This window comes from Leopardus geoffroyi, chromosome D1 (genome assembly GCF_018350155.1).
Source record: "Leopardus geoffroyi isolate Oge1 chromosome D1, O.geoffroyi_Oge1_pat1.0, whole genome shotgun sequence".
Taxonomy (NCBI): Eukaryota; Metazoa; Chordata; class Mammalia; order Carnivora; family Felidae; genus Leopardus; species Leopardus geoffroyi.
Genome location: NC_059329.1, coordinates 89,949,999 through 89,963,279, shown reverse-complemented (window position 1 = coordinate 89,963,279; position 13,281 = coordinate 89,949,999). Strand labels below are relative to the sequence as shown.

At 47.0% G+C, this 13,281-nt stretch overlaps 1 protein-coding gene across 5 annotated transcripts in view; it reads right to left on the bottom strand.

The window, feature by feature from the left end:
- The window catches only part of LDLRAD3 (low density lipoprotein receptor class A domain containing 3), a 245,492-nt gene that overhangs the window by 128,677 nt on the left and 103,534 nt on the right, over window positions 1-13,281 (bottom strand). For 4 of the 5 annotated variants that reach the window (XM_045484985.1, XM_045484990.1, XM_045484987.1 and 1 more), the window contains one exon: window positions 3,106-3,231. In XM_045484985.1, coding sequence (XP_045340941.1) covers window positions 3,106-3,231 — 126 coding nt within the window. Of the gene's footprint in view, window positions 1-3,105; window positions 3,232-3,416; window positions 3,675-13,281 lie in introns of those variants that run through there. The other variant, XM_045484986.1, reaches the window with a different exon arrangement.

The window sequence follows — 13,281 nt, the reverse complement described above, 5'->3', positions numbered from 1 at the left end:
AGTGGCACGACAGTTTTAAAGTGCTTAAAAACAGAGCTGTCAACCCAGAATTCTATATGCAGTAAAAATATCCTTCAGGAGTGAAGGTGAAATCGAGACATGGTCAGATGCAGGAAAACTAAGAGAATGGGTTGCCAGCAGACCTGCTTTAAAAGAATTGCTGAAGGAAGTGCTTCAGACAGAAGGGAAACGCTACCAGAGGAGACCAGGAACATCAGGAATGAAGAAAGAGCAACCAAAACGGCAAATCTCTGGGTAACTTTAATAACAGATTGCTCCTCCCCTCTGAAGTTCTTTAAAATGCATCTGAGAGTCTAAAGCAAAAATTAAGCCACGGCCTTTTAGGGTTTCGGATGTTCTGTTGCTGTACCGACGACCAGAACATAAAGAGATATACAGAGTGACAGGGTTTCTACGTTCTACTTGAGGTGGCACAATATTGATTCAGGTCTGTCTGCGAAAAGACTGACAGCTGGTTTCAAGGGTTTTTAGCTTGATCCATGCCTTATAAAGCTCCCCATCAATTTTTTATTTCATGGTTTCAGGAACCACTGAAGATGCACGTCTTCATCAGGGTTACAAAACAGACACTCTAATTCTTTTTCCCATTATAGTTCATTAAAAAAACAAAAACAAAAACCTTGCCTATGTTGGCTATTTAATTACTCAGAAGTACAATGCATCTAGAAAAAGGAGGCTAAATGCTTGATTCTCTTCTTTTATTTACTAGTTATAAAAACAGTGGATTAGAACCATTATTTTTAGATGGTAGATATGCCAGAGGAAAATGCTGGCTTAATCCCCAATGATCTAATTTGGAATGGATAGAATTAACTCATTTAGACAATTAAAGACCAATATCCAAACATTTAAATCATACAAGGTCTTTAATATGGCAGGGAGTATGCAGAATGGCACAGTCATTTAGAATGTATGTACTAGAACGTATCACACTTGCTTTTTATTGCCATTCAATTATTCTCTCGTATGTATATATGGGTGTATATAAATAAATTATATACATAAATACAGACATATATATACATGCATGTAAATTCCCCATGGACAGTAGGAAGAAGCTAAGATCAAGTTGAAACTCTAAAGAACTCAATGAAAATACAACAAGTACGTCCTTGGACGTCCTAAGCCAAAGGTGAAATGCTAGTATATATGGTCTTCCTCTTAACAGCTCACAGTTTTAAGTCACTATGGGTTTTCAAAATCAATTACTCCTTGCCAGCCACCACACTAAGCACTTTTCAGATACGACCTGGTCTAATTGTCACAACAACCCAGGAAGCAGGCTCTTCGCACTCCCCTTTCATGAGATGAGGAAACCACCGTGCAACATTACGTAGCACAGCCAACCCATGCCTAATGAGGGCGGATCAGAAACCTGGAACCAGACTTTCCAGCTCCAGAGTCATTTCACTCAATCAGGCTGCTACCTTGTTAGTGACCTGTATCCCCCTGCTACGGTGGGTTTCTGCTACTCGACTAATCATTCGACAATCTAGCCGCTATGTCACATTTTTGCCATTTGAGATCCAGAAGATGAAAAAAAGCAACAGGAGAAGGCACACGGGAGAATTATATACTTCCTGCGTCCTCACTGGGAGGGGGTGTCAATGACTAGGCCCTGGGAAGGCATGAATGGTCACCCCCTCCTCCAGGGCTTAAAACAGAACCAACAGGGTAAAGGGAAGTCAGTTTCCCAAAACAATCACTGAAGTCATTAAAACCCGTGTTTCGAAATAAATTCGTAACATATATAACAATTACATTCATAGCAACGACAATCCTCACGAATAACATATATGTGTACATACACATATACACGCATACATTGATATACACAGAGAGAAAGAGGGAAGGAGAAAGAGAGGGGCAAAAAGAGAGAGGGAGGAAGAGAGGGGGAGGAAGGACTGGCACAAGAAAGCCCACATATTAAGTGTCATTCTGGGCAAATCTCATTTTCCACTTTATATTTTCTGTATTTTGCAAGTTCCAAAGCTACTTGCTGGGAGAGCCGGCACAGTATGAAAGGTGGGGAAGAGATGCCTGAAGGTCACTGAAGCTGCTACGTGAAATGGTTCTGGACACAGAGACTCTGGCCAGGAAGGGAATGCGTGCGTCCAGGCCATGGAGTATGAAGTTCAACACCAGGACTGCTAAGAGGCAAGGTGGGGCAGAGAGCACGAGAAGGGGTGTGTGTCTGTCTGTGTGGTGATACCTTGGAATGTCACACAGCAAGGAAAAGGAATCAAGGCAGTCACAAGACAAGGAGAACTTTAGCTTTCTACAGTATTTGGTATGTATATACACATACATATGTATACATATATATAGCAACATACATATACATATACGTATATATATGTATGGGTATATATACATATTCTTTTTTTTAATCTTTTTAACATTTATTTTTGAGAGAGAGAGAGAGAAACAGAGAGACAGAGCATGAGCAGGGGAGACGCAGGGAGAGAGAGGGAGACACAGAATCCGAAGCAGGCTCCAGGCTCTGAGCTGTCAGCACAGAGCCCGATGCAGGGTTTGAACCCACAAACTGCAAGATCATAACCTGAGCCGAAGTCAGATTGCCTAACTGACTGAGCCACCCAGGCGCCCCTCAAAAATATATTCTTATGACATATACATATACACCTTTTTAGAAACAACTCAAACTAGGAAGGAGAGCAGGCACACGAACGCGGGGTGCTGAGTGCAAGAGTAAGTCAGCTGAGGGTCTGAAGGAGCAGGGAATCAGCTCTGCCATTTATGACCTGTAAGATGCTAGACGAGCTCACGGATGTCCCTACGCTTCAGATTCCTCACTTGTTAATGAGGATCACACGCCTGCACCTGCAGAGCTATTGTACTGAAGTATGTCCGAGACCCAAGTGTTTAGTAGAGACCCCAATAAATGGCAGCTGAGCATTCACGCATTTGAGCAAGAAAGAAGCAGTAAGGAACAGGATGTGGGGGGCGGCAGAAGGCACCTGGGCCTATGGCAGCGAGGAACACGGAGAAGAGTGGCCCTGATGGAGGCCCCGGCCCACGAAAGGAACAAGGCACGGCGACATGGGCCCTCCCGGCACTTACTACAGTTCTCCTCATCACTGCCGTCGGGACAGTCCTCGAAGCCATTGCACTGGAAGCGGCCAATGATGCAGTGGATGCCGCTGGCACAAGGGAAGAACGTCGGGCCGCATTTCGACTTGGCCTTGGCTATAGGAGGAAACAAAAGACAAACAGCAGGTCATCAGGAGGTGAAGATTTCTGGCCACCGCACGCCCATCCCACCAACTCTGAGTGCGCAGAGGGGTCCTTCCCGTGTACCTTGAAGTCCCCAAAGGTTTCTTACCACCACCCCCCACCTCCAGTGCCCAGCCAGATCGGCGGCCCGCACGCACCATCCTTGCGTAAGGGCGAGGCCAATCCTGCTGTGTTTACACGGCCCCTACACCAGCAGGGCTCAATCAGCACGTGCTGAACAAAGCAATGAATGGGTAAGCAGAGGGGGTGATAGACTGAGCCTGCTCTTAAGGTGCTAAGGAAGCATTCAAAATTCATTTCCTGTCGGAGTAATTGTCTACACTGATTAAATGTTTCCCATGCTAGACAGCGTGGCCAGGGCTATACACGGATGATGTCATTTAATCCCCCCGGCCAGCACCCAACGGCATGGTGTGCAGAAGAGAATTAACGCCACGGGCCTAAGACGGCTACCCCTGAGTAAGGCTTGCTGGCTTGCAAGGCTGCCCTTGCTCAGCTGGTGTCTGCGAACTGGGGTTTCGGGAGGGTTCCCACCATTCTCTCCGGTAAGAATGGCTCACTGTGCCTGAACTATTGATGCAGACAGTGCAGTTTATGCCGAACACCTGCTTTTCTTCTGGGAGTCTGGGATTTTGGTGCACGCTGGGCAGATGGTGCCTGCGTAACCAGCCCCTAGAAAAATCCCCAGGCACTGAGTCTGTAATGAGCTCCCCCAGTGGAAAACAATACACACATGTTGTCACAATTGGTTGCTGGGGAGCTAAGTGCACCCTGTGTGACTCCACAGGGAGAGGACTGGAGGTCTGAACTTGGATTCCCCTGGACTTCACTCCACGTGATTCTTCCCTTTGCTAGTTTTGCTAGGTATCCTTCCACCATAATAAATCATACGACTATTCGCTGAGCTCACTGAATCCTCCTAGCAAATCACTGAGCCCGGGGGCGATCTCGGGGACCGCAGACATAGATGGGGATGGTTCTTATCCCCATTTCGGAGTTGTGCTTTGGGTGGTGAAGTGACCGACTCAAGGCCACACAGCTAGAAAATCTGACCCTGCGGTGAGCACCCCGGCACTCAGATTCCAGAAGCCAAGCTCTCAACCAACTCAACAGTGTTACCTCTCTGCCAGTCTGTCACTTCTCACAACAGAGGCCAGACTCCTGCTCAGAGAAATTCTTCTTCCACTCCTGCTGTACAAACAGTTTTAACGGAAGCTGCTGTAACTCACGCTTGATGGAGTGGCCTGCTAACCAAACAGCCCTGTGGGGTAATGTACTTTCCCGTTAATGGTGCCGGCTGCTCCGGCTTGTGATTACGAGGTGCAAAATCGAATCTATTGCCACATCCCAGGTAGCTGGCTCCGACTAGCATCCCTCCCATCTCCTGCCTTAGAGGCAGGAGCCAGGGTCCTCAGGAAGGAAGGGCGATTTCTTGGGAACAAACAGCCAGTAAATTACCTTCCCGTTCCTGCCATCAGTAACATGCCAACTTTGGCGGCACGATCCACAATCAACAGGGTTTTAAGGCCTGGGACGTGCCTAGGTTTTAAAAACCCACATTGCTTTGTTTCAACTAGGAACTTCTGCAATGGTGCTGGTGTGCTCTTCAAAAGCACAAACTTGATGAGACAGCGTCCTGGGTTTGAATCGTGGCTCTCCTGTCTTGTGAACTGGGGCAAGTTTCTTCATATTACTGAGTCTCAGCTGCCTCACCTGTAAGTCGGAGGTAACATCTACCTCACAGGGCTCTAGGAAGTATTCGATGAGATAATCTATGTAAAATGCTTAGCACAGACCATGGTATAGTAGGTGCTCAATTAATGGTAATGCTTACGCTATTCACCATCTTTAATTATAGAATTTTAAAACCACTTGGGCTGCTAATTTTATTCTGATTGCCAAAGGTAAAAAAGCTCATTATGGAAGATCTCTATGAACTGGTATGAAATGATCTCCAGGATACACTGTTAAGTGGGGGAGAAAGCAGACTACAAAAGAGTTATCTACAGTATTTTAAAATCTCTACAGCAAAAGAAAGGGACATAAGAAAATGTACCTGGAATGGTTCATCTGTACATACGAGACACGGGAAGGACACAGCAGAAACTGGAGAGACTGCTTACCCACGAGGGGTGGGTGGGAAAGGGTTGGAATGAGGCAGCCAAAACGAGAAGGGTCACATTTCTCGGAGTCTGTACAGCTCTGACTCTTAGAACCCTATCTCAGGTGCCTGGGTGGCTCAGTTGCTTAAGCGTCTGACTCTTGATTTCGGCTCAGGTCATGATCTCACGGCTCGTGAGATCAGGCCCAGCACTGGGCTCTGTGCTGACAGCGTGGAACCTGCTTGGGATTCTCTGTCTGCCTCTCTCTCTCTCTCTCTCTGCCCCTCCCCTGCTCTCTCTTTCAAAAATAAATAAATAAACACTTAAAAAGAACCCTAATACTTCACATAGCCAAAGGGTAAACAATTAAAATCATCCACGTGTGCATGCGTGGAGAGGCTCAAAATGGAACAGAAACGGCAAAGTGAACGCATCTGGACTGTAGGTGAGTAAGCCCACCAACCTGAAGGGTGTGGGGAAGAGCAGAACCCACCTAACTCAGGAAACCGTTACTTGGACTGCATTCTACGAGGCTAAAGAAAAAGAGAATTGTACACACATACGGCACTCTACTTTTATTTGTCGCCGGGGTATGGATTAGCCGTTCTGAAACTACCTTTGTGTGTACTCAGATTGAACAAATGAGTAAATATACTGCAGATAATAACAGCGAGGTTCCTCACTCTCCGAGGAAGAAGTTAAAAATAAGGAAAGCGGAAAGGCTAAATGATCCCCGAGGCTTTGGACTAGAGGAGGAGGCATCAGTATGAACTCAAGGTTTGTAAAGACAGAGAAGAGAGAGAGAGAGAGAGAGAGAGAGAGAGACACAGATAAGAGAGAGAAAGAGAAATCATGATCTGTGTGTGTGCATGAGTTAGTATACATACAGACATTTATTTCCTAGTTCCTTCGGCCAAGAAAGACTAGAAGCTATACACAAATGAGCACGCCCAGCACCAGATTCTGATTTCTAAATACCATTATCCAGTAAAGGGAACCAGGGATCCTTGGAGAAGCATTTGATTCCAGCAGGAAATTCAAGAAGAACGTGGAGGGTCTTGTGTTGTCAGAAAGTCAAGAAGCACTCAAAACATGACGGGCACATGTCAGAAGGACACAGGGGTCACCCCGAAGGAGCTGCCCAATGGCCAAAGCTACAACACTTTGAGCAACAAAACGATGACAGTACCGGACTGTAATCCAGAGAACATAATAAATATCTGTGAGTCCGTACCAGTATCGTACATCATTGGATAAATAAGTAAATGGGGAAGAAGGGAAGTTTTTCCTTATAGAAGATTTCCAACTATTACACTGGAGGATGTAGGAAGCAAAAAGTCACCATTTAGCAAACACCCCAGTAACAACCGTTCCAGGCAAGACCCAGCAATGGATGCCCACATTAAGAGTCTCAGCTGGCCTTCCTCTGGTCACCCTTTGAGGGATCAGAGGAAGAAAGGCTGTTTATAGGGTTTGACATCTGAGAGATGCTTCCTTGTAAACCTCTGTTCACAACATCACTGCCCTCCCAGCATCTTAAGCCTAAAGCCCCTATCACAGCATCAGGCAGCTCTGGAGACATCTCTAATTCACATGCACCCACTCTCCCTGCCCGGCTACACAGGCTTCCTCGCTCCTGCGGGAGCTGCCGCGCTCAGTCCCACCCCAGGGGGGGGACCCTGCCTCTCCTGCTACCTGCACTGCCTTTCTCCCAGGGTCGTGTGGCCCTCCATTCATTTAGGTGTCTTGAACCACTCTACCGTCTACCCAGAAACTCCCACCCTCGGTCTCTCTAGCCCTCACTCTGCTTCTCTTTCTTTTCCCTCCTAGGAAAGGACGTCGACGGCTCTGTGCTGTGCTGTGCGAATGATGAATACATGGTCGTTCAAATACTTTCATTCACCACTTAGACAGAGCTACGCTACACAGCGCCGACACCGGGTGATAAATACTTGCCAACTACACAAACGGGCCTGTAAAAGAGAGAGTGGGATTGGGTAATGACCCCCAACTGGCTGAATGTTTACCACGGGCTAAGCAGGATGCTCTACATTTTACGAATCTCCCCTCATTTACTCCTCACAGAAACCCATTTCACAGATAGGAAAACTGAGGTCCGGAAGTGAGGGAGCTTGCCACTGCTAATAAGCAGAGTCAAGGCTCAAACCTTCCTCTTGACTCGTCTGCTCTTCTGCCTCTTCAGATATTTCTAAGCCCCAGTCCAGCTCCAAAGGACCAGACTTTATGAGACAAAGAAAAAGAATATGAATAATTATAAATGAATTAGCTATCGTTCAATTAACCAGCTCTTTGGCCCGGCCCCTGAACCCTTTTCAAGGATTAGTAATGAGACCTGCTGCCTTGTCAGCGATGCTCAGTCGCGGTCTCTGTCAGAGGGAGCCCGTCCTGTTATGATTTACGTCTGCGCCATCGGGCGCCTGCTAAGGCAACTGGCGAGGCGGATCACAGGCGGCCGGCCAAGCGCCTGGCTGAGCCTCAGAGAGAAGCCAGCCGCTGACAGCAGCTGTCGGCTGCTCCCTGCTTGCACGACCCACTTGGCGGGCTGGGGGGGCTGCTGGACCAAGTCTGCATTGTCCTCCCCCAGCCCCCATTTCCACGACAGGGAGATTTCAGCGTGAAACTCGGCAGCCCCGGGCAGAAGATGGAAGCCTGACTGTGTCTCAAATCGCCCTGACAAAGGGGGACAGGGGGACTCCACGCCACTGCATACCTGAATTCACGATTTTTTGAGTACCTGCCCCATGAACTTTGCAAGGTGGCAGCTTTCACCAGCAGAAGGACAAGAAACTGGGGCTCTCCTGGGGCTGGTTAATTTCCTGATCTGTGTCCCCTCCCTCCTTACAGCCAGGTTGTCACGGTTCTGATTTTCACGGGTCAGGAAAATAAAACACAAAAAAGTAATTTTTTTTTTTTTAAGGGAGATAGGCATGGGTAAAAGACTGAAATGGTTGCCAACTTGTTAAGTTTACCAGCAAGGACATAAACAAACCCGCAATAATCCCTACTCACTACAGTCTTAAGCAAAAACTGCTTTCGCCTCCCAAATGCAGGACAGACCAGTATTGGGGGATTACGTCAGAACTAGAGGGGAACCAGGAGACATTTGGTGTGGTCAGGCTGTGCGGCCCTCACAGCAAAGACCTGACCTTTCTATGCACAACATCTGGAGCACGGCAGGTGGTTCACACAGCTTGCTCAGTAACGAATTCTCACTTTCAACAGGGGAGAAAACGGAGGCCTGAGGATAGGCGATTGGAGACGCGCCCGAAGTCACACAGCTATTTAGGATCTGACTGGCCGAGAATCCAGTTCTCAGTCCCTGAGTCTAGCCTCTTTCAACTATGATGTGCTTCGGGCAGGGTGCTTCACACCCACACCCTGCCAAACCCCACATCAGGGATCACATTCAGGAGAGCTCCTATGAGACTGAAAGTTCCACATGGCCAGAACTTTCCACGCCTTGGAGAGAAATGCTCTGCATCAGGCTTCAGGCCGGGCCTCCCATCTGTCCAGAAAGGGCTCAGGGCTACCCGCTGGTCCTGGAGGATGCCAGTGCTGCAGCGTGGGCCTGCTGTCTACAGCTCCTGGCCCAGACCCTCCCTGGGTAGTGATCCCACAGAAGAGTCAGACAGGAGCTGCAACGACACAGCCTCTCTGTTCAGCCACAACAGCCAGGAAATCGGCTCATCGGACCTGCGGCATCTCTCAGGCTGTGGCAACAGCTCCAGCTATAAACACGAATATCTGGGGTCTCTCTTCCAACACGTCTGTAGGGGGCCAAATAAGCAACAGCTGCTACCTTCACTGCCCCTGCCTGCCTCCAATTCTTGCTCCGGGATCCTGCCAGTGTGTGCCCGTGAAAGCCCAAAGAACCAGAAGCAGGAGCCTTAAGCTCTTCCGGAAAATTACCATCCTCATGACACAGCTCACCGTGAAAAATTCAAACTACAGAGAAATGTACATGGTAAATGTAAAAACTGCCCCAAACTGCTGTTGCCCAGGAAAAGCCACAGTGGCCGTTTTGGTAAACAGCGCTCCAAAAAGCAAGGTCTCAGAAACTATTGTGTGCAAATGGTAGCCTTAGGACCTTATTAAAATGCAGCAGGTCTCAAGTGGAGCCTAGGATTCTGCATTCCTAATGCTCCCAGATGATGTCAATGCTGTGGGTCCCAGGCACTTCACTTCCAAGGCCCACTGTTTTGTTCACTGTTGTATCTCCAATGCCCAGAAAAGTGCTAGCACACAGGTTACTCAATAATTACTAAATGAATACATAGAAATCTGAGCATGCAGTTTTGTTTAAATGCATCCATAAAATACTACGTTATTCTAAAGTTGCTTTTGTCACTTACTAATATATTGACATTTTCATGTTGATAACTATAGGCGCACACAATCACTTTTAATGGCTAAAGGTAATTTTACTGCATCTCTGTACCCATAAGTCCCATTGCTGATGGATATTTGGGGTGTTTTCAATAAACAACGCACATACAGATGCATATACTATTTTCCCCACTTGTACAATATCTCCTCAAGGTACAACCAGTAGGTCAAAGGATATGCATATTTCACATTTGGGCATCCTTTTGATCATCGAAGGCCTCCTGGTACTGTCTTCTGGCCACAGATGGCTACAGGAAAAGCCTCCAGCCCAGGATAGGCTGATTCTCCCCGGCTGGCAATGATATTCCTCGAAGCACACAGGCTGCGAACACCCCACGGTTCCTCTGTGTTTATGTTAAGCGGGCCCTTCACAGCTGCCGGTGCTCCATTATTCTCCATTTATCTCTGTCTCTCCTCATTTTAACATCTGTGTATTTCATTATTTTGCAGAGAAGGGGACATTCCTATCCAGTCAAGGAAACCATGACTCTTCTTTTTATCTTTTAAATTTGCACCGGGTGCAGACCATCAATCTTTGCTGGAATTGGTCTCCCTGGGTTACACGAATCACGGGCTAATGCAAAGTGTCCCTCCTTTCAGGAGATGCTCCTTGCGCTAACTTTCCTAGGCAGCACTGTCCCCTCTAAGGGCCCGACAAAGGGTAGGTTCTCACTCCAAAGACGGTCCTCCTTGCCAGTCATATCCCATTTCTCCAGAAATTCACATTTCTCCAGAACGTCATGTCCCATAAGGCAGTGTTTAACAAAGAAGGGGGTCAGTGATCCCCCCGCAGAGGGATCCCTGGAGAGGGGTGCTGGTGAAGATGCCAATTCCGGGGCCTCTCTCCTAGGAGGTCTGCATTTGTATTAAGCACAGAGGATTCCAATGGACACTCTCATGCAAACACCCTACTGGACAGACTCTACCTGTGTCCTATGCCCCGAGAATAAATGACCTCCTCAGTCCTTTCTTCCTGCTGTTGCCACTGCACAGACCAGCAGCCACTGCAGGAATTCTGGCTATGGGGCCACTGTGGGCCTAGTCCGGCCACCACCCTGGTCAAATCTAGCACTTGCATCCCAGACAGCGTAGTTATCATGAAAAGAGCACCCACAAGAAAACCATGGGCCTCTTTATGATCTTTCTCCATTTCAACAGGCTCTCTCTTCCTCCATGTTCATGTGCAAGACACAAAATAACTCTGCTTTACACGTAAAAGCTGTGGGCTCATATTCCAATGGTTGCTGTCCCGGCAAAAAGGCCGTTTTAGAACTTTAAACCCCCTTAAGTTCTGTCTACTTTTTAAGGATTTACGCTACCTGTGCATAATACAAAATAGGGATAAAGAGGCCAAAACATGTTTGCTGCTCCCTCTTAGCAAATAAAATATTCCTGAGCATCCTGCTATCCGTCAGGCACTGGGTCAGTTCTGTGGTGATCCAACAGTACTCCCTAACTGGGAGCGGAGGAAGGACACAGACAAGGAAGTGAGCTTCTGCATGCAGTGCCATGAGTGCCCTGATGGGGGAGCTAGAGGTCACCCAATCTCAAAGAGGCAGAGGTTGACGTCAGAAAAGGCTGCTCAGAAGAAAGCAGGCCTCAGCAAAACCACTTCGCACATAGCTAAAGTAGAAACGAATGCAATGTGTAGACAGTCTTAGGCCTTACACACTTATTCACTCACACTAACATTCATTCACAAACTCTGTGTCATACCTGCAGAGAGTGAAGATACACTGGAGACAGCTCTGCCACAGATAAAATTTCAGTGCTGGTGGGACTGTTCCAGGAAGGAGGAACAGCATGTGCAAAGGCCAAGAGGCAGAAACAATGTGGTACTGGGAGAACTGAAAGGGGGTCAATACGAAATTCCTTCTCAGGTCAGGAAAAAGTACCCAGTATGTTTTAACTAAAAAGAATTAAAACCCATGGGGCACCTGGGTGACTCAGTTGGTTGGATGTCTGATTTCGGCTCAGGTCATGATCTCACAGTTCGTGAGTTCAAGCCCCGCATTGGGCTCTGGGCTGACAGCTTGGAACCTGGAGCCTGCTTTGGATTCTGTGTCTTCCTCTCTCTCTCTCTGTTCCTCCCCTGCTCCTACTCTCTCTCTCTCTATCTCTCTCTCAAAAACAAACATTAAAAAATTAAAACAAAAGAGAATTAAAACCCTATTTCTCATAAGAAATGTGCCATGAGCCAGCTGCAATTCAGCTCACGCTAAAAACATGAGCATTATCTACACCAAAGTATGAATCAGAAAAAAAGTCAGATTATAAAATTCATATAATTTGAATCAACATGCACACCGCCCCCTCCCCCAGAGTGAACGCCCACGTGCAGCCATCACTGGCTAAAAATTTCGCAAAAAGTAATGGACCCAAAATTGCTACTATATTCAGTCCCCTGGTTTGCTTTGTAAAATGTCAAACTGTGGTTCCTCTGAAAAGTCAAACATGACTTCATGGTTGGAAGCAAGGAAGCAAAAAGAGCCTTATAAAAAGTAACAGGCTTTTTTAAAAAACAACATGCCTGGGTTCTCTAAGAAGTCTGGGAGAGGGGAACAAACAGGTGCTTCATGGTGGTCCTGATGCAGAGGACACACTCCCCAGAAAGCCAAATCCGTGCCTGGAATTCAAGTCTGCACATCCACTATTACCTGAGCGAAACCAAACCAAAACAAGCAACAACAAAAACAACAACAACAAAAGGCGTTCTGCCTGTTACAGTAGTTCAATGCCGCATGACTACTGGAGATGACTCCAAGTTTCCACGGCAGACTCCAAGTTTTATTGATCAGATATTGCAATGTATTATTTCTTCCTAAAATACTATATTGGCTGCTTCAAAGATAAACACTCGGGAGTAGAGAGAGCAAAAGACCACCTGCTCACTGGAACATAAATACAGAAAGAAGGCATCGAGCTGCAACAGCTTCAACAGAAGACTGTCAGAAAATTCTTTCGAATCACCTCTTTCAAGAGAATACAGGAGGTTATGAAGCTTTGGGGCTAAGAGGTCAGAAGGGATTAGGGTTCAGAAGCTTCTGGGCTTCTATCCCCAATTCTGACACATAATCCCAGAGACCAAGGACAAGTCACTTAACCTCCACTGGCTTCAACGTCCTCATCTGTAAAAGGGGCGTACAGATAGAACAGACCTCATCAGCTGCTGGAAAATAACATGAGATTTTGCATGTAGAAAAAACACTGTAATACTTGACATCTAGTAGGGATCTGATCATGTCTTCTCCTCCCTAACATGGTCCACGGGTCTACAAACTGTTCTTCCCATATATGGATGGCCCGGAGAAAAATGAGGTGGAAGCCGATGTTATGTTTCGACTAAGGCCTTCCTCTTTCAGTTATTCTTTGCATTAACGTTAATTCTCAGACTCTCTATGCCACACGTTGGACCAAGTGGGGTTGCAAAGAGAATCAAACATTCAAAGATAACTTCTGGGAGCAAGATGCCTCTAGCTAAGGAGCACCTGGA